We start from the raw sequence: 23,447 nt of genomic DNA on the forward strand, positions 1-23,447 counted from the left end.
ATGCTTCTCCGGGAGAGCGGACAGCCTGATGCCCAACACTCGCTCACCGGTCACGCCATGGTCCAAGGTGGCAAAAACCTCCAAATTGGAAAAGAAAGCCTGCTTTGGAATGCGCACGGACCGATGACTACGGGGCAACTCTATTGAACGACGTCACGAACAGGGAGCATGAGTTGGTCAAATCAAAGACGCCCATGATGAGGGATGGACCAGGACGGACAAGCTAGACCAGGAATGCGATACGTACTTACGAACCGCGACGGATATCCTCCGTCATTTCCAGAGGACATTCGAATCAATCAAGCCGAGGAGCGAGGACGCCGGATGGCTGGTTGATCACGTGGATCAAGGGAAATTGACATCGGTCCCGAAGAGGAATTCTCAAAAGAATCTGATCGGAGCGAATAGAATATGACTAAGGGAAAAGGGCAGCAAAGCTGGCAGATCATAGAGCAGTGGATTCTGAAGCCAAACATCGAGACGTTGCCAAATTCGCAGACCGCATTGTAAGCTGGGGCAGGGCATGCAATGGTCCTGACCGTCCATCCACACACTTGAACCGGTCCAGGTCCGTTCGTACTGTCTGTCCTGATAGTCCCATAAGGTAAGTATCAGGGGCAAAAACCGAAAACTGTGCTGACTAAGATATTCTCACATTTTGCTCTCGGTCAGCCTTTACTGCTACTCAAGATTGCCGCCATCATACTCAAATATTCCCAAGTAGACTGTCGAATCATAGTTCAAACCGGGACCACTAGTCCAGACCGTCCGTCCCAACACCTGAACCGGGCCGGACTACTGGTCCATTGGACCATAAGGGACCGATAGTCCGCTTCAATGGTACGGACCATTGGGCACCTTGCAGTGGAGAACGAGGACGACAATGTAACATGTTGATCATAATGCATCAAAGAACAACACCACGCTCCCAAAAGATCAAGTATACCAACTCGGCTCCGGCACCTCCCCCAAAAGCACATACCTCCCCAACTCCATCTCCTTGTACGCGACCGGATCATGCAACGAATGCGTCCTGACATCCCTCCAGAAGCGATCCAGCCCCACCTTCCCGGCCGTCGCCCTCGCGCCCGTCGTTTCAAACACCCCCCCCGTGACCCTCAGGGCCGTATCGGTCGCCACGACCTTGACGCTCGCGACCCACTCCGCGACCTCTCCCCTCTGCGCCGCCGTGATGTCTCTCTTCGCGCCGTGGTGGGTGTAGATGTCGGAGATTTTGGCGCCGGCGAGGTCGGCGAGGGCTTCGGCGGCGCGGAGGTGCGCGAAGAAGGAGCCGTAGCGCGCGAGGATGTAGGGTTCGGATGTGGCGGAGGGGGCGGGGGAGGGGGTGTAGGGCCACGGGCGGGTGTGTTTGGTTGTGTAGGTGGAGGCGAAGGAGAGGGCGCCGAGTGCGATGCCGATGTAGAAGTTGGAGAAGACGAGTTGGATGCTGGTGAGGTTCAGTCAGGATGGCTTGGCTGGTCAATTCCGTGGAGATAGGATGGAAGGACGTACGTTGGCAGAAGCAGCGTGGCCCACGGGATAGTCAGGATGCTCTCAATAGGTTCCTTGGTGGTGGGATCCCAGCCTAGGGCATCTGTCCACGGGACTCGGACGTTATCGATCTTGACGCTGCCAGACTCGGTGAGACGAAGGCCGATGTTGTCCCAGTTGTGAGAGAAGACGATTGCTGGTTGGTTCGTAAGAGCCAGGGTGAAAATATGTTTGTCTGTGCCTTCATAGACCTATTGCTGTCAGTCTCGATCAATTCTCCAACCCGTGAAGTAGTGATAGCGACATACCCCTTCAAGGACCGTCAAATCAGACACCACACCACCAGTGTTGAAGTGCTTGAATCCACTGAAGATGATGTGATCGCCATCATCCGTGATCGTTTGGTCGTTATCCCTCGGATTAACCGCACCACCAACGAAGTAGTTATTCTCAATAATCAACTTCTGCGTCCGAGCCTTCTGTTCGTCCGTACCAACGACATTAGCCGTCCAGCTCCAGAGCAAATGGTAGCCGAGAAGCATGCCAACGGAGCCATCAGCTTTAGCAATTTCACGGATAACTTTGTAAGCTACATCCCACCCCTGCCCACCACCGCCGTACTCCTGAGGACCTAGGACCTTGGTAAGACCTGAAGATTTGAGCAGGGTTACTTCGGCTATGGGGCATTTATTCTCCTTCTCGCGATGGGCAGCATCTTCTGCTAAGATGGCGGACACGCGTGCAGCACGTTGGAGCCACTCGTCAGGCTTGGATGGCAATTGCGAGTCAGCAAAGGTTCGATGGTGGGCATCGTAGACAGTAGGGTCAGTCGCCGGGCGCGAAGGCGGTAACGGTGCTAGAGATCCCATGGTTATCTTGTTGGACGTTTTCGATGCTCGTAGTGATGTGAGGAGTCGAGCTGTTGGAGAATCTGGTAACCATTCCTCGAGACACTGGGGACAGACAAAGGCCGGCATTTGGTGGTACTATGGGGAAGCACGCCATCTCGTTGATATGCACGAAGAATTGCATCCACCTATGAATGGCGTGCTCTTTCACATAGTTGTACTTCTTCCTGGACGTTTCACTAGTAACAATCATAATCGAACCGATCGCACCTTGGCAGATGCGGAGATCGTCGTTCGTTGGGGTTTTTAAGCACGCAATTCTCCGCGTATGCACACCCTGCATAAGTATTTGGGATATTTGGTCTGATCCCTGGGGTCGCATACGAGGCCTGGACAAGTCTAGGTCTTTCGCCATTGCACGTAGTAAACAATGGATCGAAGATCTTCACATAGTTTTGCGGCTACGATGCCAAAAGTTTCATCGGAGGCGTACATCAAGAAGTACGACGGCCACGAAGACAGAAGAGCCCAGCGTAAAACCTTACCCAATCATTGTAATGTACGTCGGCTTAACGGCATGAGCTGCGGCTCAATCCGTCTAGAACCCTGAGCCCGTGTATGGCACTACGTTGGGATGCAGGGTCTTTCTTGCACAGATCATCCTTTGATCCAATCTCGACCTAATGGTCTGGAAATTATTGGGATTGTGGCCAGATCAATGTGTCCACTTCTCGAGATCAATCTTGAGTTTTCTTCGCCGAGAAAAACCTGCTTGTATCTCCCATCGGAAACGAAAAGAACATGGCCTCTTGACACATCAGATTTGCGACCGTATAGTAACCCAGAAGCCCACTGAGGAAGGCGAATGCCCCTGCTGTCTTCTTGAGTCCTAATGCTGTACCCGCATGCCCGTCGGCCGTTGCGAAATAGGAGGCAGCAACCAATGTGAACGCCATCTGCACTGTGAAAAATATGCCAATGTAAACCAGATTTCTAGGGACACCTTAGCACGAACATCATTGTAGCGGGATCCTTTCCGGGGCAGACTCACAGGGGCAAAGATCCAAGCAAGAAGAAAAAGTTCCAGACAGCCCACACTGCCAAGGTCAGCATTTGCAGACTTTGGGTATGACTTCAATTACTGAGCACAAAAAACCCCAGCCCATTGTTATACCCTGCCGTATCTGTTCCATAGGCTGCCTGAACTCCAAACAAAGGCGTAATGATAGCGCCAAAGCCACCATAGAAAAATCCGAAAGCGGAAAGAACGGTATACGCATACGTGTTCCCCAGGACAAGTTCCCACTGCGCTGATATGACCATGCCGATGCCTTTTTCGTGATCGGTCAGTATACTGAGTGACTCCGGAAGCTGAAAGCAAGAAAACAGACCTGCGACAAAGAAGAAGTTGCCGATGAAAACGTTGGTGATCGTGAGGCCTCTGAACTCCATCAAAGCCAATGCCAACGTCGTCAAAGTCGTGGAAAAGGCACCAATGGCTAGAGCAGTCTGATCACATATATTAGTTGATCAGTCACGGGCCAGAGAGAAGGTGTGTCCTGACCGGGCTTCCAAGCTGTGCTTTTAAAGTCACCGGGACTGGCACAAGGTATGTCGTTCCGCTGTGTGAGGACGATACACTCATTTCGCCGGCGGCAAGGGCGTCCCATTTCCCTTCATGTTGCGGACTTCGGTTTGCAATGTCTTCGAGCTGGTGAATTCGGTTTTCGTGGGCCATGATGAACGCGCAATGCCACGGCTCTGCGAACAGGATTGGCAAGTACAATTTGCAAAATGTATCAAAGCTCGTAAGTGGACGTCAGTTAGTGGGTGTTTGTCCATAGTAAAGCTCCCATTTTTAGGCAGGTGAACATTGCGACGGGACTAGCGTCTGAGGAGGAGGTCGAAGATCTGCAGACACCATCTGCAGCCAAACGATCACGCCTTCATTGCGCCATAAGACATGATTTAGATAAACGAAATAAGCGATGTCAGCCCAATGAGAGGGGAGCCACTTCGGAATTTGTTGTCTGGAACAATCACCCCACGCAGCTGCAGGTCACGCAATGCACGGCCCCGCAATTTTTACACGAAGAAGTGTCTTTGACAGCAGTAAAGAAGAACTGACGACTTAGTCTAGACCCTTGCGCGTGTGATAACAGGAAAACACAACGTCACAGTAGAATAAATCTTAGCCATTGCAACACCTGCTCTCCTCCACTGTTCATGAACCGTACTAATGCCTTCAATTCTGCGCGAAGAGAACGGCAACACAGAGCTACAGACGAACGGAGACGGAAATGCACCCAAGACCAATGGTCACTTAACCGGAAATCATGAGGATGCGTTTCGGCATCTGCCAAAGCCTCAGCAAGACATATTGCAGTTGCATGGGCCTCGACAGAGATATTGCTTAGAGAAGGCGGGTGAGATACCAGAACTTAGATCAGATCGAGAAATCTTGGTACAAGTAAGGAGAATATCTAGAATTCGAGAGGATATCTGACCTCCAAAGGTCGTAGCAATTGGCTTGAATCCGGTGGTAGGTGCTGCCTCCGCGAGTACGCGTTACAGTCGATACTGACTGCCACGTCAGGATTGGAAGGGCCCGTACCTATTAACCACCGATTATTTTCGTTGCCCAAGACTGATGCATGATGCAGCGATTACGATTTCGGACTCCCTTCGTTTCCCTGGGTCAACGGACGGGACTTTGCAGGTATCGTCGTCAAAACTTCCAATGGGAGCTCTAGGATCGAAACTGGCGATGTAGTACGTTATCAAAAATCGAACTAGGATCCTAGCGGCAGCTGAAGCATGAACAGGTGTTCGGGCCATCCACAGATTATCGAGACGTCCGTAAAGCCGCCTATCAGGAATACTTGGTAACGACGGACTTCAATGTCGCAAGATTGCCGGCGGAGCTGCCGGTAAACACAGGCGCAGCTATCGGAGTTGCCTTTGTAAGCGCGCTATTGGCACTAGGTGTCTCTCTGGGGTTGGATTTCTCCAGCGTCACGGGAGCATCCAAAGGCCCTGATCTGCTTAGTCTTCTCCGAAAGTCGGACCGAGATGAGATACCAGAAGACGTCCGAGAAGAATGTGTGGACGGCATCAAGGACACGGAACGTCCGCAGAAAGGGGACTGGTTTGCTATTTGGGGAGGTATGTTCACTGCCCCCGTTGTGGGATCTATTCTGATGAGACAGCGTCATCGAGCACCGGGTCAATGGCACTCCAGCTTGCCAAATTGACAGGGTTGAGAGTCATATGTGTGGCGGATGTTGTCAGGCATGGATCTCGACTCATCGATTTGGGCGCAGATGTCCTTGTTGACAGGCAAAACCCCTCGCGAGCCATTGAGATCATCCGTAGTGTGACGAAAGGCAAATTACGCTTTGCTCTGGACACTGTTGGCAAGGAAACGGCAACACAGCTCCAAGAAAGCCTTCAGAACCCCAAAGGAGACAGACAAGCGCATTTGGTCGGCTTGACCGGGCTGCCCAAAGTGAGGCTTTCAGGTGTTAAATACCATAGCGTACCCATCAAAGTCTTCCATAGTGTGCCAGCTTTGGGGGAAACCGCCATGCGCTGGTTGGAGCAGCTTCTGGTGGCAAAAGGCCTGGAACCTCCGGATATTGCTCTTGCAGATGGGGGCTTGGAGGGCATCAATGAAGCCCTCGATAGATTGAGAAATGGGACGGTATCTGCAAAGCGCATTGTTGTCCCGATTGGGCAGAAATCAACAACGGAATCAGATGGACATACTGTGAAGAATGGGGTGAAACAGGAGGCTGAAGGGAAATTTGACAACCTCGATTATGCGGACAAGCTGAACGCAGACCCTCAGCGTATCAGATTTGCGCAAGTGCTTTCCTGCAACAGCCCGAATCATGCTGATCGTGTGTACATATAGATACTGGGTACCAAACGTCTCGGGAGGTTTGGTTATTTCCAAGATCGAACAACGGACTGGATGGTCGTTCGAACAGAACGTGGAATACGCCAAGACCGCGGAGAGAGTGGGCTTCGAGTACGCTTTGACCCAGATCAGATTCATGGCGGGTTACGGAGCTGGCATGTTTCCTTTTTCTTGTTGGATATGCATCAGAAGCTGACGGTCTTGCAAGAGAACCAACACGAATCCGTCTCGTTTTCCCAGGCGCTACTCCACTTCACAGAACGTCTCACCGTGATGGCAGCCTTGCTTCCGGGGCCTTGGAATCCAGCCATCGCCGCAAAACAGATTGCTAGCATCGACAATTACTGCAAGGGACGCATTGCCGTCAACGTGGTGTCCGGATGGTTCAAGCAGGAGTTCACGTCAATAGGCCAATGGTGGCTTGATCACGGCGAGAGATACCGGCGAAGCCGAGAGTTCATAGCGTGCTTGAAGGGCATCTGGACACAAGATCAATTCACCTTCAAAGGCGATTTCTACCAGTTTCACGATTATCCTCTCAAGCCGAAGCCAATTGCAAGGCCAGGCCGACCATATCCTGAGATTTTCCAAGGTGGAAATTCCATGGACGCAAGAGAGAATGCTGCCGCCGTATCCGACTACTACTTTATGAATGGCAACACCCTAGAGGGCTTCCAGACCCAGATTGCAGATGTCAAGGAACGCGCGGAGAAGCACGGCCGAGCTGGCGGGGTCAAATTCGCCTTGAATGGATTCGTCATTGCTCGAGAGACGGAGGAAGAAGCAATCAAAGTGCTGCAAGAGATCCAAGGCAAGGCGAACAAGGAGGCTGTCGAGGCCTTTGCGGACGCGGTGCAAAACGCTGGTGCCTCAACAGCCAACAAGACAGGCATGTGGGCGAATTCCAAATTCGAGGATCTTGTGCAATACAACGATGGCTTCAAGACCAAGCTTATCGGCACCCCGGAGCACATCGCGGACCGCATCTTGCTCCTCAAGTCCCTCGGTATCAATATTCTATTGGTTGCTTTCCTTCACTATGATGACGAGATCCAGCAATTTGGAGAGCAAGTCCTGCCACTTGTCCGGAAGCTAGAGGCCGAGGGCCGTGGGAAGGATGAGGCATTCGAGATTTCGCTGACCGGCGATGTGTATAGGGAGAAGAAGGACAAGCAGTAACTAGGATTTTCTAGATGATTGGCAGCGTAATTAGCAGTCTTCGTGTAGTCTCCTTACATGCTTTCAGGCATTGTTCCCATACGCCTGACAGGATTCACAATTGTGATGGTCATATTAGCACATTAAGCGCAACCGTATGCGTGGTTGATAAGATCTTCCTGTAGCTACTTTGACGGAGCATTGGCACCGTCGTCAAGTACGCAGGTAGAGTAGACCCCTGGACGCCAAGATTTCTGTGCCAAGACTTCGTATAGGAAACGTAGAAGAGACGCTAGAATCGGATCGGCCAGAGCCGTTTCGCGCACCCTCGACGCAAGCGCTGCATTAATCTGTGCAAAAAAAACTTCAAAATCATCTATCTTCAGAATCTTTGCAAACCCTACCCAATTGGCATCATGAGGGACGTTGGATCTTTCAACCTCATGGAATGACAAAAATGCTGTTGTGAAGAAAAATGGAGTCCTGTTGGCAGGCTCGCAATGCAATGAGATGCTCGGCAAATCTACAACACAACCCATTGTCGGACACGAAACTCAATTCGGGGTACTATGAGACCTAACAGGAGTGAACGAGTGTTGTCATTGCGCAGGTCTCCATTGCATACCCTGTCCCTAGTTGATAAGGGATGCTGTCCTCTCTTGCACATACTAATGATACTATCATCTTCATACTGTGTATCCTGTACCTCCCACACAGATTATCATCATTATGCGTCTCACCCGCCTTCTACTTCTCCGTCTATCGATAACAGCGGGCTTGTTGGCACAATCTATGACAAGAGCATCCACTGATGGCCTTCCGCCTCCACTCAATCCAAGTTGGATACCGGCTTCAGAAGCCACTCTTCAACCGTGGCCCACAGACACAGATGCACCGCCGCAGGTATCCCAGGAATCTACCGGACCAGAAGAGCCCGTTACAGCTCAAGCATGGCTTTCACTCTAAGTGCATGAAAGCTGTAATAAACCCCAGAAAAGCATGCTCATAGATGCATGGTCTGGCGCGGTGCTTCTTGATCATGCTCAGCAGAAATATGTACCAGGTGGCGCTTTTTCCGCGGCAATGCAAGGCTATTTTGGGGCAAACTTCGAGTATACCGGGCCCTGGTTTACAGACTATAAGGCACGCATCGGCGGTAACCTGGAGAGACGACACAAGGTTGATACCGACCAAGCTCCCGCGAGCACTTACGTCTACCTCTCTTGCGAAGACTACTGGTTCAAATGTGTACAGTACCCTGGGCTACTCGGATACTTACCGCCGTGGATCCTGGACGAACCATTACATAGTCATGTGTGATAACTTCTACCGAAGGACTCGCCTGTCTCGACGAGCCCACTGAAAATCACCTAGATGTCTTTGGTTGCCTTTGCTGACAGTTTCCGTTTCGTTTATTATGTTTATTTCCGGCGCTGTGCGTTCTCTCCCAGCGGAGTTTGACCAGCTGACAAGCTAAAATGTCTGTCCTGTATGCTAATCGATCGATCGCATGCGTTCGGGATTGACCGAAGCTCAATTTGACAGTCCTGACGACGCCTAACGGAGAGATTCATGACTAGGCCTGGCAGATCGCCATTAATGCAACCAGCCAGGACCCAGCATGGTCTGGAGCTCCAAATTCTGGATGTATGTGGGGATAATCTGGAGATCATGCATGATCAGAGTCTCAGACATCTACTCGGGAACGGATGATGATGCGTTCGAGGGTGATGATTGCGTGCCCAGCTCTTGAGCTGCTGAATTGTTGACTAGAGAAGACGACAAGCCACAAAGGCCTCGAAGCTCTCAATGCTGTCACTAGAAGATGAGCTATACAGGCAGGCATCTCATGGCGCAACGCCAGGATAGCTACTTGTTGCACCACACCTCTGGAAAATGCAGCCTGCCGGCAGAGCCGTCCAGGTCCAATATCTGGGTGTGGCATCAAGCCAGAAGCACACTTTCTGCCTCTTCCAATACGGGCCACATTCTAAACTGCCGGGCCAACAACTCGAGTTAACTAGCCTCGGGCAAGGGTAGGTACGTTTCAAGAGTCATACCAGACGCAACGCAAATACCCTCGTCTTGTTGTGTCTGAGGCTACCCATTCATCTGGACAGCATGCCTGGCATTTCTCGAGCTCTGTCAAGGTGTCCAATGGCACTCCATTGCATATTTTTCTTAATTCCATTTAGTCGCGTAAGCCTTTCTTCTGAGCCGGATGAATGGCGGAGTTCGATTTTCCTACCTTAGCTTAGCGTGTCATTTCGAAGTCGAAGCACGCCATCCTGGTTTTGACGCCGCATCAGCTGCACATGCAAGCTGCGCCCAGATTGCACCATTTCATGCATGCCCTTCCAGATTGAGCTCGATCATCGAATCTGATCTTGTCTGCGCGCACAAATGCCGTTCCTACCGACGCCTGAACACGCTCTTCGGGAATGAACGCATATCCTTTTTCTCTTTCGTCCGATATGGCGCGCCCTGCCGAGGTAGGATACACTAATCGATGTACTTCGATCGTCATCAAGCTCTTCTCCATTGGACAGACGTATCTTCATTGTGTAAACAAAGAAGCTCTTGCCCACCCTCTCGCCTGGAATTTCACATTACGTATCATTTTCATGGATGTGTGTTATTTCTCATCAAAGCCTCCTCGTCAGCAGCTCTAGAAGCGACTGGTGACTCTGACTGAATTGAAATTACAAGATTGCGTGTAGGTTCGGCCACTTCAAGGGTGCACATAATTGGTAAGAATGGCTAAGTCATGGGGACCTTAGCGAGACTTTCCATTGGCCGCCAGCCCAGTGGTATGAATTATCAAGGTTACATAAAATCAAGCGCGTGATTATGCTGTGAAAAGCTCGTCACGGAAGTTGAGACCACCATGATCGTCAAGCAGTCCGCAAAAGGTATAAGAACACTCCTTCAGCATGGAGCTCACAGAACTTCGTCTTGATCACACAGTATCTTGTCTACTTGCTTCTCGACGTCATGAGGTTTACATCCGCCATCCTGGGTCTTGCCCTGACGACCAAAACATTAGCTCTCTGCCCTTATGCAGAGCGAGCCCTTCAGGACCCCGATTTCTTGAAACAACATCTCAAGGAGCGAGATGCGCCGAAAGCAGAGAAACAACATGATAAGAGACAGAGCGGGCCAGGGAACATTCCATTTACCACCTTTAACGAGAACCAATTGATCAACGTCACCGGTGAATACGCTTGGGTTGCCCCGGGACCCAATGACATCCGTGGTCCCTGCCCTGGCCTCAACGCCCTTGCCAACCATGGCTACTTTCCCCACAGCGGGGTTGTTCCCCTTTCCGTCGGTGCAAGTGCCACCGAGACAGTATACGGTCAGTCTTCTGACTCAAGCAGCTGCTACATAGTTCTGATCATGGTCAGGTCTCGCTGCGGACTTTGGGATTCCCTTGACGGTCTATGCTACACTTGTTGACGGAGATGTTGTGTAAGTGACCCAGTCTTCTGTACCCCTACTTAAACACCGAATGCTAAGACAACAGCAGTGGGGATACATGGAGTATTGGGGGTAAGCAGCCGCAGACGGTGACCTCGCCTATCCTTGGGGCGGGCGATGGTCTGTCCGGAAGCCACAATAAGTATGAGAGCGATGCGAGTCCCACACGTGGCGGTAGGTTTTGGATCCAGATGTCGAGAGACGCCTATTTTCTACTGCTAATTATTGACACAGATTATTACCTTTACGATGGAGATGTCTCAGTAGGCAACGAATGTATCTATTCTCCAAGTTCTTTGCTGACGAGGAGTCTTACAGAGCGTGAAGGTTCCAAAATTCCAAGCATTGTACGACCTGCAAAACACTGCCGCAGTCCCCAACTATGACCTTGACACGCTGTAAGTTCAACGTCGTTTCGACTCCGCGTTCTATCAAAGCGCTAAATTATGTATAGCATACAACATCGAAAGTACACTTTCGACAACTCTTTGACCACGAACCCTTATTTCTTCTTCGCGCCCTTCGCAGGCGTAGCAGTGGCAAATGCCGCCCACACTTTCATTCGTACGTTACCTCTTAGCTTGATCATCACAATGCATGCTCATTGGCAATAGCGGCCTTGATGTCAAACCACTCTGCAGAGTACCCGAATGGTATACTGGACACAGAAACCCTTAAATCCTTCTTCGCAATCACCGAAGCAGCCAACGGCACGTTGTCATGGACTCCCGGCTACGAGCGTATCCCAGACAACTGGTAATATCCCATGCCCCGAGCACCAACGCAACTGCTGACCAAACTCCAGGTACCGCCGCCCCCTCGGCGCTGTTAATGAATACAGCCCAGTCTCATTCGCCCAAGACCTCGTGCAGATTGCCGCCGTCGTCCCCGAAGCCGTCTCAGTGGGCGGTAACACCGGCGAAGTAAACACCTTCACGGGCGTCGACCTCGGCAATATCACCGGCGGCGCCTACCAAACCTCTGACCTCACAAACCCGACCAAGTTTGTCTGCTTCTTCTACCAGCTGACCCTGGCAATCGTGCCGGATTTTCTGAGGAGCGAGGCTCTTGGCAGTGCGCTTGCTGGGGCGTTGAATCTGTTGCAGACGGAGATTTCACCTTTTGTGGATCCAAGTTGTGCTACAATCGGTGGGTTGATCCTCGGGGACAAGATGCATTAGGTGATCGGTATGCTAACGTGCAATCGTCTAGCGAACTACAATGACGCCTTCGCCGCACAGTTCCCCGGTGCTGCTGTTGGCCAGCCCTGATAGGATGTCCAATCAGCAGCCATGAGGGGTGGACTGACAAGGAGGACGAGCTAGTCAATGATGTCGCTTTTCTCACTTCCTTGCTTGAACATCCTTTTTTCTAGCTACAGGGGCTACTTTTGTGTTTCAATCTGAGGTAATGAAACGTCAGGGTAATAGCACACGTTCCTTATTCTGCATTGAAGATTTTTTAGTCGAACCTGTTCGTCGTCTCTACGATGCTACGTTTCGGCTTATGCGCAATAATGTTATGGAAAGTAACACAATGAAAAACATTTGCCCGCGGAAAACTGCATATAATGATGCGTGTAGCATCTCAGAGGACCATCATCTATCCTTTTCATAGGTTTGGACAAGTCAAACCAATGACCGAGCATGGCTGCCTTTTATCGACCTACTACTGGCACTAGGGAGGTATCCCATGCAGGGTGTAAAGTTCAAGGGCTCAGCCTTGCGTGTCAAGACATTTTACCCCCCAGGTGCCAGTCGATGGGATAGCTATGACAGTCCAGACGCAAGGTAGTCAGCTCCGCATGGACTCTGGAATCAGCAGACAGTCGTCGAATAGGCTTCCCAGAATATTCTTTGTGGGAAACGGAAGCACCAAGAAGGGTGATGGTCCGGGAGCCAAGCGTCAGCCACAGCGAAAAGTGACAGTTGAACCGATATTGCATCAAGTCTCCTCAGTCAGAACTTTTGGTCAACAAGGTAAAGGAGGCACACCGGCACGGGAATCCCGTCTCTAACCCTTGGGGGCAGCTTCCCCGCCCGTCTCGCTCCTTGCATCAATATCCCCTCCACAAGGCGGTTTGGACCTCGAAAGCTTACTTCGCGGATATATCAAGAGGTTTCCTGCGTCGGTCTTGGGGCGTTAGCCCGTGGTGTATCCTCCATCGATCTCGAATGCGAGTCTCAAGCTCACACATAGATAGACCCAATCAATCCTACCAAGTCCCACAGCACCAAAGCTCGTTCAGAGCTCGACGGGCGAGCATCGCGGTTCGAAGCAACCTGGCCGAGATCCAGCAAGGCGTACCATCATCGGTAGGGCCTTCGCCATCCCGAACAACCACACTGGGCAAATTAAACTGCCAAACGGCGTCTCCAGTCACACGAGCTAGTGCCCGTCAAAGACACTCTGTATCATGGTACTGATGCTCGTAGTTCCTTGAGAGTCATAATTGTTGGAGCCGGATGCGCTAGCCTGTTTACCAGCTCTCATATTCGATCCTTTGAAGAAAACGTGCGGTCTCGAGGTCAAACATGAGATTCCTGGATCAAACGCTGAAGAGATACTTGGAGGCAGGCTCATTATTTCAAGGATGTTCAGAACCCGGGAGCCCACGATTATTACGACGTGGGTGCGATGCGAGTCCCGGAGATCGACATCATCAAACGGTAATTCCCAGTCTTTCTAGGACTGTGCCGTCACACGATTGTCAGACTTACAATAGCACGTTTGACTTGTTCGGAAAAGTTTTGCGGCATGAGGAGAATTTATGAATGCTCGACCCCTGAACGAGGCGATTTGATTCGGTATTTCCTCAAGGGAAATGATACGCCGTTGCTTTACAACGGTGTTCACGTTGTCCCAATGGGTGAGGATGGACCGAGTGGCCCAGTGGTAAAACATCTGGCATTACTGGAGTCCCTAAGGAGTATGTCCTGTGGTGTCAGAAAAGCATTGAGGACCCTACTAATAGAGAATGCCAGATACCCAGATAACACCCCTGAATCTCTCCTTGACGAGAAGGTCATCTCATTTACCGAGACTGCTATCAAAGATCTTATCGAAGGATAGAAAAAGCCGATGAGTTTGAGCGACAAATACAGCGTTCGCCAGCATCTCCAGGAGAAGTTTGTCTCCATTCTGGAGCAAATGACCAAATCACTTACATAGCCAAAGGTATAATTACGATACCATTGAATGGCTGGAGACGTACAGCCAGTAAGACTGCCTCGGTGTGAGTGAAGAAAACTCTGTTCGTGCGAATGAAAGCGGCAACCGCCGGTATGACCAAGCTTTGAGCGAAACGGTACTCGAGGATCTCGACTTCAACAACAAGAAGGATTGGTGGTGTGTCCAGGGCGGCGCACAAGAAGTAGCTCATAGAATGCGCAGAAAGCTTGAGCGGAAAAACTGCATTCTTTCCAAAAGAAGGTCACAGGCATGAATTGGGCCAAGGACGAGAAAGGAGATCTATTCGTGGATGTTACTATCAACGGTGAGGACTCGCCACGTCATCACGACGCTATATTCAACGCGGCCCCGCTTGGTGCCATGCAACGGGTGGATCTTTCGGGCCTCAATCTCAACCGGGGCACGAACCAAGCTATCCGCTCCCTCGGTCACGGAGCATCATGCAAAGTAGGCATTCGATTCAAGATCATCTTGTGGATCAAGCACTCAGGCAACGATGCAAAAACGGATCTCCCACTGCGCATTTGTGTCCACCCATCCTACAACCCGCACGATCACAACCCCAACGACGACACTGAAAAACCCAGCATCCTGCCATGCTCCCACACAAGGTCACAAGAAGCCCAGCGGGCAGCGTCGCCGATCAATCGCTCACGGATCTCTCCAGAACGAAGAGGAGCCGACGACACTCTTGATCGACAACCTCGCCAAACTGCACTCCGAGGACCGACGACCACCAAATCATCTCCGACGCCTACGGAAGACGCCACGCGTACGACCGGTACGCCGATGCCGGCACCGCGGGCGCGATCGCGTACTTCGGTCCCCAGCCTTTCCGCAACGTGTACCCGTGGATCACGCGCAGCAGTGGGCCGCACATGATCGTTGGGAAAGCGGCCTCGACACGTTGGAACCTGCCGTGCGAGGCGGCTTCCAATCCCTCTCTGCGCATTCGGCCAACAGCCCAGCGGCCCACGGGGCACTGCAGTTGTACTCTCTTACACAGATTCTTTTCGGAAGGGAAACGCAATGGTCGATGTGCGCTTAGCCTGGATATCGGCCAGCGTTGTTTTGCGATGTCTTCTCGTGCTTCCGAATCCTCCGATCCAATTTTGGGGCAGCCATGAGGCTATCCGCCCGTGCCGGGACCGAAGTCGATGCAACATTCGATCTTGTCGCGACCGGCGCCGCAATGTGAGTTATTTCCGTGGGATTGAGACCAATAATGCTGGTCAGAGTGGCAGCCCGAGCATATGGGAGGTAGAGAGCAATGTGCCATGGTCGTGGTCGCCCTTGCAGTTGAGATCTGCGCCAGTGCTAGACTGTGACCTGGAGAGGGACGCTGCGAATGCGTGGATTCGAAAGGGATATCTGGTTGACTTTCAATGTCAGGAGGACGGGTTACCACTTCCCATCAGGGGTGATGATTTTAAGCTCCAGACTTGTATGTGTCGGCGAGAAAATGGTAGAGCTGGGTGGGAAGTCTATAAGTTCAATGAGCTGCTGGAGGAGGGCTGCCTTATCTGCTGTCACAACACGGCCGGGCTCATTAATGGAATTGTGTGAAAATAGGTAAGGATGGCAGGGATTTGATGGTTAGACAAGCAAAGGATAGGTATGTACTTGTACGTCTTACTGGTGTGGTCGGTGCTCATATCACAAGTCAAAATCCTAAGAGAAAAGTCGAGAATAAGATGCAGCGCCTCATATTTTCGGTAAGCAGCTGGGACGAGTGACGCCTTCTCCGCCCTCACAGCATAGCTAGGCTCACCAACGATTACATGATGTACTCAGTGAACCTGATGAGCAGGCGGACCAACGCAGCAAAGGCATAAACTGCCATATATGTTCAATTACGTAGTGACACTCTTCTAGTGATGTGGATATATGACCCGAAGGATGCTAAGACCCCACGAGCGAGAACGCATGTTGGCAATGCCAATGTCAGTGGTCAAGCACGATGGGTACGAAAGTCACCCACCTATGGCCATGATCATCTGCTCTACCCAGAGCCCAAAGCCCAAAGGCCTGATGACTTTCGATGTTGATGTTGTAAAGGAAAGGCGGAGATTTCCGGAGATTGGTGGTTTAAGGAGTCACAAGGTCCACAGAGCCCATCGCTAGCAAACTTCACAGAGGTTACAACCCTTAGCTGTAGTGATGGTTGGTGGTAAATTACAGCTCGTGATACCACAGAAGGTGGACTGATGAGGCGGAAATGCCGTCGGCGTGTAGACTGAGAAGCAGTCATGGTATCCATCTACCGTGTTCACGTATTGGACTAACTAGAGCAGCATTCAGGCCGGACCCACGTTGACATCAAGGCCGAGAAGCACATCACCTTTTGGTTCCACTTGTTGATATGACTAGGACATGAAGGCTACCATCGCATTAATGCAGTCGGCCTACTCGACCTCCCAGAGCAACCATTGAGATAGTCGCATGCGACTAATATTATATAGGACAAAAATGGATTTGTGTCAACATTTGGACGGGGAAACAGTCGTAAATGCCATCTTTCATGGCTCTCTGTTAAGGCCAATCAGAGTAACGGTCAAATTTTCAGGTCAAAAACATGACCGGGCGGCAGTCCACTCACTGATCTGACTCGAGCATGCAAACAACCGTCCCTTTGGACCAAGCAACCTACTTGGAACCCTCGGAACAGCCATCAAAAATCTCACTGAGGCAGTCGCAGGTAGAAAAAATGGCGATGAGTATGGCTAGCTTGTTGGTAGGTGACTAGATGGAAACCTTTTAGACGGAATGAACGGAAATGCCTGCATGATGGTTGAACCAATGCAATCGTCAGGAAGCCTTTCCCGTACCACGGCCCTATCAGCAATCGGCGTTGCCGTGTACGCTCATTCCTCAGCCGTGTCCCCGTGGTACTCTCCCTGCAGATCAGACGGCAATAGGAAATGCTTTGCGAAAGGACAGAGGTGGCTCGAAGTCCACTGCTTGCGGAGATAGTATAGAGTCTATATTCTTGACTGTTATTGTGACATTACGCTGGTCTTTTGACTCCTTTCCGAGCAAAGGTAAGATATAGTGCAAATTGAAGGTCTATTGTAAGAAAAATATTTTCGAATCTCGGCAGCGTGCATTGAAAGTCGCAACAAAAATAAGATCAGCTCTTACATAGAAACATTAATTATCATTGTACATTAGAAATTCGTATTTAGAAGCGCTCGGTATCCGCTGATACCCACACCGCTGATCGACAGTCTGATGACTGTTCATAGGCCTTTCGGCCGCGAACACCGCCACTTTCGTATCTTCGGAGAGGCCATTGCATCCAACGCAAGGCTGGTCAATCACAAAAGAAGCATTTGATGCGAGGGGAAGGAATGCACTTGAACCCCAAATTTGTCAAAAATGGTCAGGATATCAGTCGGAAATAATGCGTGATTTGATTGGTTGCGCAACGAGGCATTTTCTTGCAAGTCTAAAAGTCAACGAAAAAGGCACGGACTGCGCCCACTGATCAACCTTTTCTCCATGTAGGTAATTGGAACTCGGAAGACGGTTTCACGGAGCGGCCTCGTGGGTAAGACAGGGTTCATTGGGGGGGCTCACAGGGTCTCCATAGGGTTCATTCAGGGGTGATAAGATTATCTTCTTAGTACCTAGTCGTCGTCCTGAGGGTCCATCTCCTGTTGGCGGTCTTGCTGCTCCACACCGAGCATGCTTTACACTCTAGGAGAATTTTTAGAAAAACGGCCTTTCCCGCTGGCGCTGCACACTGCGACAAAGGGCAAATCTTGTCGAATTTTCATCAAACAACTTTGATGAAATATTTTTGGGGGTCTGGCGGATAATGGTAGGATGCAGGCGATCGCTAATGGTATGAGATGAAAATTTACAAGTCTATTTTGATAGAGTAGATCAGCAGCCAGGAATCGTCAGGCATATCATATTCATGCTATCGTGCCCTCCCACGACATGTATCCTTGCCAGATGCCAAGTATGCCACGAGGCGAGCCCTGCATTCAAGGTTCTATCCCGCTATCCGCAGCCTTGGTGTCCTCCATATAAACCCCACCACAATCCACAATCCACACTCCACTCTCCTCTACCTTCTTCTCTTACATATTCAGCAAGAGCAAGGGCGTCAGTTCTTCACCACTTTGGCTGCATTTCCAGTCGCAAGACTTGGGCGCCATATGTGGTAAGGCGAGCCACGGCCCTTGTGCTGCACCCTTGACCGCTTCCTTAGATTCACTATTTAATTCTCCCGTCGAACATCCTTCTCTCATTCTTCATCCCTCTACACCTTCATCTCCACCTCTACAACATCACCTCGACAGCTCCTACCTTGCCCGATCACAACGGGCACCACCGCCTCCTCTTCATCGCGCTAAAGCCCCGCGCTTGCCCCCACCCACCAACTTTACCCCCACCAACAGCCTGATCCCACGATTGCACCGCCGCTCACTTTTGCTGGCCATGTTGATTGACGGCGAGAAGTACGCTTGCGAAGCATGTGTAAGAGGCCACCGAGTCAGCACCTGTCAGCACTCGGGTAAGCTTTCGAGCTCTCCCTCTCTCTGTGAGGGCCTAGTCATGGGCGCTTGCTGACAGCGGCCTAAGACCGTCAACTTACACATATCAACAAGAAGGGTCGCCCTGTCTCACAATGCCCACACTGCAGAGGTCTCCGCAAGGCTCGTGCCTCACACGTACAGTGCGAATGTGGAGCCAAACCACACAGCAAAGACGAATGCAACGAGAACGAAGGCTTAGGCGAGTTCCAATCAGACACAGCGTCTGATCCTGGTGCACAAGACCACAAAACATGCTGCTGTAGCCATGGAGCACGATGCACGTGCGCTATCAAGAAGGAATACCTGGATCCTGTGCCGGAAATCGATATGCCTGTTCTGTCACCAAGGAGATCTACAAGCTCTCGAAAGCCCCGTCTGCTCAAAGCCGACTCGGACAACTGTTTGACCGTCTTCACGAATGGACATCATAAACCCGTACACAAACACAACGATTCGGCCCACAAATGCGGATTACCCTACAAGATCCCGATCCCCCACAGCGTACCTGGCAATGACCCAGCTCGCCGCTCGACGGATAGCTTGCCGCTGATCAGGAAGAAAGAGGAGGCTCATTCTCAGCTACACGATTCGATTTCGAGCGCCCAGCAAGACGTAAGACGGGTCAGGTCCGAACATGGATCCCCGGAGCGAAGCACTGCCCGATTCCGGGACAGCAATGGTGACCTACCACCTTTGGATCTATCTTATGCTGGATACGAGAGTATTCAGGGCCAGTACCCCGAAGACTATTCACAATCGCCAAGAGCTTTCGAAAACTACTACTCCACATCTCATGAAGAGCTGCCGGCACTGTCGGCTGGTATGAACATGCCTGCAGTGGACTGGTCGGCCGTGGACCTGCCGTTGGATGGGGCCTACTCCGCAGCATACAGCCAGCCGCCATCATACGCGAGCTTTGAACACAGCAATGTCGGTCAGCCAGGTTTAACCACGTCATCCTCGGGCGAGCTCTCTGAGGTCGATGATTACATCTCCCACAACCCTCGTGGTCAATCCCTCAGGCCCGAACTTGCATCTACGTCGGCCGAAGAGCTCAAATATAACCCTATGGATTCTTCATCAGCAGAATCGCTCAGCTACAACCCTACAAGCTCTTCGTCTTATCCTACAAGTTCTTCATCCTTTCCAAACCCGTCGCATACATCGTTGCTGTCTTCAAACAACCTCAACGAACGCGACATTAATTTCATCGGGACCACGGCCTCTCCTACCGAGTTTGAAGAACCGACTGCCGGTATGCCCTTGCGATCCGAGGCCTTTGCAAAACACGGCTTCACAGTGCATGACGCTCAGAAAATGGCACATCCAGAAACCCCTACTGAAGCAATGGGAGGGCTGAAATTGCCACCGCAAGTGGATGACAGAGACCACGTATGGGCTAAGCATTTTGACTCGTCTGAAGACTCTCTGGTACCAGAATGCAAAGTGGAGGATGATTGGGAGCAATAACATCCATAGCGAGGCGGGATGCCTGTTGACGATGAAACTACGAATTATGATGGTCGATTGCATTCGTGCTTATCTGTGTGTACAGACATTGGCATGCGTTGCTTGCATTGCGTAGGATACATGCTTAAAGGATTAGGATTAGAGACTTCGGCTTAAGCAAATATGAACGCATTCAGCCCATGAAACGGTCTAATCAGTCTCTGCCAGGAGATTGAATTCCATAATAAGTACGACAACCCGATAAGAATCAAGCTTGCACTACTCCTCCACTCTCACGCCACCAAACAGTCATCCATGACCGACCAACAAGAAGGGTATCTCTACTAAGTACTAAAACACTCATCCAACCACGCGATTCCATCCATCACCTGTAGCATTCTCGCAACACCCGCAGCCCATCGCAAGACCACCTGATATCCATCAACTCCGCTCCCTCCCAGTCCCCATCCGCTCCCACCCCCGGCGCGCACCTACGACCTCTTCGTCCCAGCCGTAATCCCACCCCCCTGATTCTTCTGCCGGTACGCCGAGTACCCAACATAGACCGCCACGAGTACGCCAATGATGACGATATTGCCTAAACCGCACGTGTCGCCCATTAGCACTCACGTCGCCTCTCTCTCTCTCTCTCTCTCTCTCTCTCTCTCTCTCTCCCGCACCGCGCCGCAACCGATGTCGGCTCTGCTTACCGAGCACGAATCCCACCAGCCCGCTCATGAGATCGAAGATGCTCGCGATCAGATCCCGGGCGAGGCCGAAGACGGACTGGACGGCGGAGAAGACGCTGCGGACGATGCCGGTGAGGATTTCGAAGAGGGAGGAGAGGAGGTTGGAGATGCCTGTCGTGACGGAGGACATGGTTGCGGTTTGCGGTGGGGATGTCTCGGGATGGATGGTGGTGCGGGAGGGGTGGTGTTGGTTCGATGGTTGGGTTGAGGGGTGGACGGATGGAGCGGAGGAGGTTGCAGGGAGGTTGAATGGAGGGAGGGAAAAATGTTTGTTTATTTACGAGCCCCGGATTCTTGGTTTGGGGGAAAGAGGCGGGATGACGGCGGCGCTAAAGGAAGGGTCCTTGGGCCGCGAGTTTTGGCCTTGGTTTGAGCGGGTCTCTTTTTCCTTCCCGGAATACCTAGCGCATGTTAGGATTTTACTATTGCTCTTTTGGCGTTTCGGTGGTGGAGAGAAGTACCAGTACTCTACTTGTAGGTATGATGAATTCACTCTTGATCATCTAACGGCTTTCGTCACTGAAAAGGCTGGATAATTCAGCGGCAGAATCCTTACTCTAAGGGTCTTCCTGAGTTGTAAGAGGTCCTTATTAATCTGTCACTTTCTTCCACTGACAGCCCTTCTGACAAAGAGCCCAGCGAATCATCGTTTTGTTGTCTGCGAAGTCTTCTGGAAAAAAAATGCGTTGGTTTTGATACAAAGCCTGACGTAAGCACACTAGCCGCTTTTGCGCGTGTGATCGCCGCCGCTACGGACTTTGAAAGTTCCCACCGCCGACGCTTCTACAATTGCGCTGTCCCTAGACTTGTTTATGGCGAAAGGAAAAACACCCAAGTCATGGGCAGAACAGCTGGCAGATCTAGAAAATCCTGCGCCAAAAGGTCAGTACGATTCCCTTCGTTCCGCCATGTCTAATGTGTTGCAGACCTTGATCCAGAGGACGATGCTGGGCAATTCGAGGAGGATAATGGCTCGGATTCAGCTGGCGACGACAAGCACATAGCTGAGGCTCGCGAACATTACATTGATGTCGGGTGAGATCTTAGCACCAACGTTAGCCGTTGAGTCTACTGACGGTCATTAGGGAGAGCAAAATTCGAAACCCAAACCGCATTGACTTAGGGCCTCAGTATACAGGTGCGAGCGTCAGTCGAGATGCTCTTCTCGAAGCGGAAGATGATGACAACCCATTCGGCAGCCATAGCGAGCAGGAGGAGTCCGAAAGTGCTGAATACGCGGACCCGGACGAAGACCTAGACAAGCAGCAATCGGATGCTGATGAAGAGATTGATAGCGATGAAGCGTTTGAGAGTGGGGATGAGGAAAAGTTCACAAAGTTCACATTTAGAGACAGTGGGACATGGAGAGCAGATGGGAAAGAGGATGGAGCAGATGATTTAGAAGATGGAGGTACTGAAGATGAAGACATGGAGGATGAAATCAACGGCCTAGAGAACGCTGTAGACGAGGAGGATGGTGACTCAGACGACGTCGAAATGGATGATGAGGACGGTACAGATGGTGACAGCGACGACACCAGCATCAGCGATGGCCCCCCAGAGCCGAAAGCAGACGATCGAGCAACTCTCCGCAAGATGATGGCCGAGGAGCAAAAGACAGTAGCAGCATCCCTCTCCGAAGCCGCAAAAGCAGACGTAACGAAAGGCCGAGCCGTCAAACACCAGCGTAACACCTTCGACTCTCTGCTCAATACACGTATCAAGCTTCAAAAAGCGCTCATAGCCACGAACTCCATGGACACCTCCGCTACTGGATCGAATGACCACCCTAAAGCCATTGAAGCGGCCGAAAAGGCCGCACTAAGGTTATGGGACACTCTCTCTGAGCTCCGCTCCTCACTCCAACCTTCCACCTCTGAGGTTCTTTCCTCCATCATCACGACTTCCTCGACCCATTCCAGACTCTCTTCAACCCTCTGGAAAAGGATGCAAGAATACGAAGCCGTCAACATCCCCAAGCGCCGCGCTACTCTAACCAAATGGTCTCAAAAGACCAATCCCACCACCGCCCTTCCACGCGCCAACAAATTCTCCCAAACACCCTCCCAACAACCCCTTACAAGCGTCCTGGATCAGCACCTTTCGGCCACAAATGCTGAAAAACTAGTGGCGAAGACGCAAGTACCACGAAGCTGTGCCCCCATCCAAGCCGCTTCCCGCACCCTGTCCGACCCGACCATCTACGATGACGCAGATTTTTACACGCTTCTGCTCCGCGAACTCGTGGATCAACGCATGACCGATGCCACCACCACCGGCGCTGCACCCCTTGCCGCCATCACTTCCGACGGGACGTTCTTGCCGAGCAGTAGACAATTCAAAATCAAGAAACCCGTCGATACAAAAGCGAGCAAGGGCCGGAAAATGCGCTATACAGTCCATGAGAAGCTGCAGAATTTCATGGCGCCGGAGGATTTAGGAAGCTGGGGGGAGAGGCAGAGGGGGGAGTTGTTTGGGAGTTTGTTTGGGAGGAATGTGCGGTTGGCTGAGGATGAGGCGGTTGATGCCGAGGAGATGGAGGGTGAGGACGAGGATGGGGCGGGAATGGAGGGTGGAGTTGGGTTGAAGTTGTTTGGGTAGTAAGCAGGTA

The 23,447-nt window shown here is 51.4% G+C and overlaps 11 protein-coding genes across 11 annotated transcripts; 7 read left to right on the plus strand and 4 right to left on the minus strand.

Moving 5' to 3' along the window:
• Positions 1–936: 936 nt before the first annotated feature.
• HO173_010964 (uncharacterized protein) lies at positions 937–2,468 on the minus strand (the record flags this gene model as incomplete). The annotated part of the gene is made up of 3 exons (XM_037312849.1): positions 937–1,447; positions 1,513–1,742; positions 1,800–2,468. The coding sequence occupies 3 exons, from the start codon at positions 2,466–2,468 to the stop codon at positions 937–939; spliced, it is 1,410 nt and encodes a 469-aa protein (XP_037160281.1).
• A 608-nt stretch (positions 2,469–3,076) lies between these two features.
• HO173_010965 (uncharacterized protein) lies at positions 3,077–4,077 on the minus strand (the record flags this gene model as incomplete). Its single annotated transcript, XM_037312850.1, has 5 exons — positions 3,077–3,332; positions 3,391–3,436; positions 3,482–3,670; positions 3,731–3,848; positions 3,904–4,077. 5 exons carry the CDS (start codon positions 4,075–4,077, stop codon positions 3,077–3,079), a joined length of 783 nt encoding a protein of 260 aa, XP_037160282.1.
• Positions 4,078–4,578: 501 nt separating this feature from the next.
• On the plus strand, positions 4,579–7,440 carry HO173_010966 (uncharacterized protein; the record flags this gene model as incomplete). The annotated part of the gene is made up of 8 exons (XM_037312851.1): positions 4,579–4,809; positions 4,855–4,881; positions 4,936–4,949; positions 5,003–5,111; positions 5,165–5,504; positions 5,549–6,203; positions 6,256–6,416; positions 6,470–7,440. The coding sequence occupies 8 exons, from the start codon at positions 4,579–4,581 to the stop codon at positions 7,438–7,440; spliced, it is 2,508 nt and encodes an 835-aa protein (XP_037160283.1).
• Positions 7,441–8,148: 708 nt separating this feature from the next.
• Positions 8,149–8,385, plus strand: HO173_010967 (uncharacterized protein; the record flags this gene model as incomplete). The annotated part of the gene is made up of 1 exon (XM_037312852.1): positions 8,149–8,385. The coding sequence occupies one exon, from the start codon at positions 8,149–8,151 to the stop codon at positions 8,383–8,385; it is 237 nt and encodes a 78-aa protein (XP_037160284.1).
• Positions 8,386–10,413: 2,028 nt separating this feature from the next.
• On the plus strand, positions 10,414–12,170 carry HO173_010968 (uncharacterized protein; the record flags this gene model as incomplete). The annotated part of the gene is made up of 9 exons (XM_037312853.1): positions 10,414–10,777; positions 10,827–10,890; positions 10,949–11,073; positions 11,134–11,162; positions 11,218–11,297; positions 11,354–11,463; positions 11,514–11,655; positions 11,705–12,048; positions 12,112–12,170. 9 exons carry the CDS (start codon positions 10,414–10,416, stop codon positions 12,168–12,170), a joined length of 1,317 nt encoding a protein of 438 aa, XP_037160285.1.
• Positions 12,171–13,287: 1,117 nt separating this feature from the next.
• HO173_010969 (uncharacterized protein) lies at positions 13,288–14,281 on the minus strand (the record flags this gene model as incomplete). Its single annotated transcript, XM_037312854.1, has 2 exons — positions 13,288–13,584; positions 14,114–14,281. 2 exons carry the CDS (start codon positions 14,279–14,281, stop codon positions 13,288–13,290), a joined length of 465 nt encoding a protein of 154 aa, XP_037160286.1.
• A 59-nt stretch (positions 14,282–14,340) lies between these two features.
• On the plus strand, positions 14,341–14,973 carry HO173_010970 (uncharacterized protein; the record flags this gene model as incomplete). The annotated part of the gene is made up of 1 exon (XM_037312855.1): positions 14,341–14,973. One exon carries the CDS (start codon positions 14,341–14,343, stop codon positions 14,971–14,973), a length of 633 nt encoding a protein of 210 aa, XP_037160287.1.
• Positions 14,974–15,990: 1,017 nt separating this feature from the next.
• Positions 15,991–16,215, plus strand: HO173_010971 (uncharacterized protein; the record flags this gene model as incomplete). Its single annotated transcript, XM_037312856.1, has 1 exon — positions 15,991–16,215. One exon carries the CDS (start codon positions 15,991–15,993, stop codon positions 16,213–16,215), a length of 225 nt encoding a protein of 74 aa, XP_037160288.1.
• A 2,325-nt stretch (positions 16,216–18,540) lies between these two features.
• HO173_010972 (uncharacterized protein) lies at positions 18,541–20,108 on the plus strand (the record flags this gene model as incomplete). Its single annotated transcript, XM_037312857.1, has 2 exons — positions 18,541–18,616; positions 18,685–20,108. 2 exons carry the CDS (start codon positions 18,541–18,543, stop codon positions 20,106–20,108), a joined length of 1,500 nt encoding a protein of 499 aa, XP_037160289.1.
• A 470-nt stretch (positions 20,109–20,578) lies between these two features.
• HO173_010973 (uncharacterized protein) lies at positions 20,579–20,966 on the minus strand (the record flags this gene model as incomplete). Its single annotated transcript, XM_037312858.1, has 2 exons — positions 20,579–20,685; positions 20,798–20,966. 2 exons carry the CDS (start codon positions 20,964–20,966, stop codon positions 20,579–20,581), a joined length of 276 nt encoding a protein of 91 aa, XP_037160290.1.
• Positions 20,967–21,648: 682 nt separating this feature from the next.
• Positions 21,649–23,437, plus strand: HO173_010974 (uncharacterized protein; the record flags this gene model as incomplete). Its single annotated transcript, XM_037312859.1, has 3 exons — positions 21,649–21,718; positions 21,763–21,871; positions 21,922–23,437. The coding sequence occupies 3 exons, from the start codon at positions 21,649–21,651 to the stop codon at positions 23,435–23,437; spliced, it is 1,695 nt and encodes a 564-aa protein (XP_037160291.1).
• Positions 23,438–23,447: the final 10 nt, after the last annotated feature.

The sequence above is a fragment of the Letharia columbiana genome (assembly GCF_014066305.1).
Source record: "Letharia columbiana isolate WasteWater2 chromosome Unknown Sc0000054_s0, whole genome shotgun sequence".
Lineage (NCBI taxonomy): Eukaryota > Fungi > Ascomycota > Lecanoromycetes > Lecanorales > Parmeliaceae > Letharia > Letharia columbiana.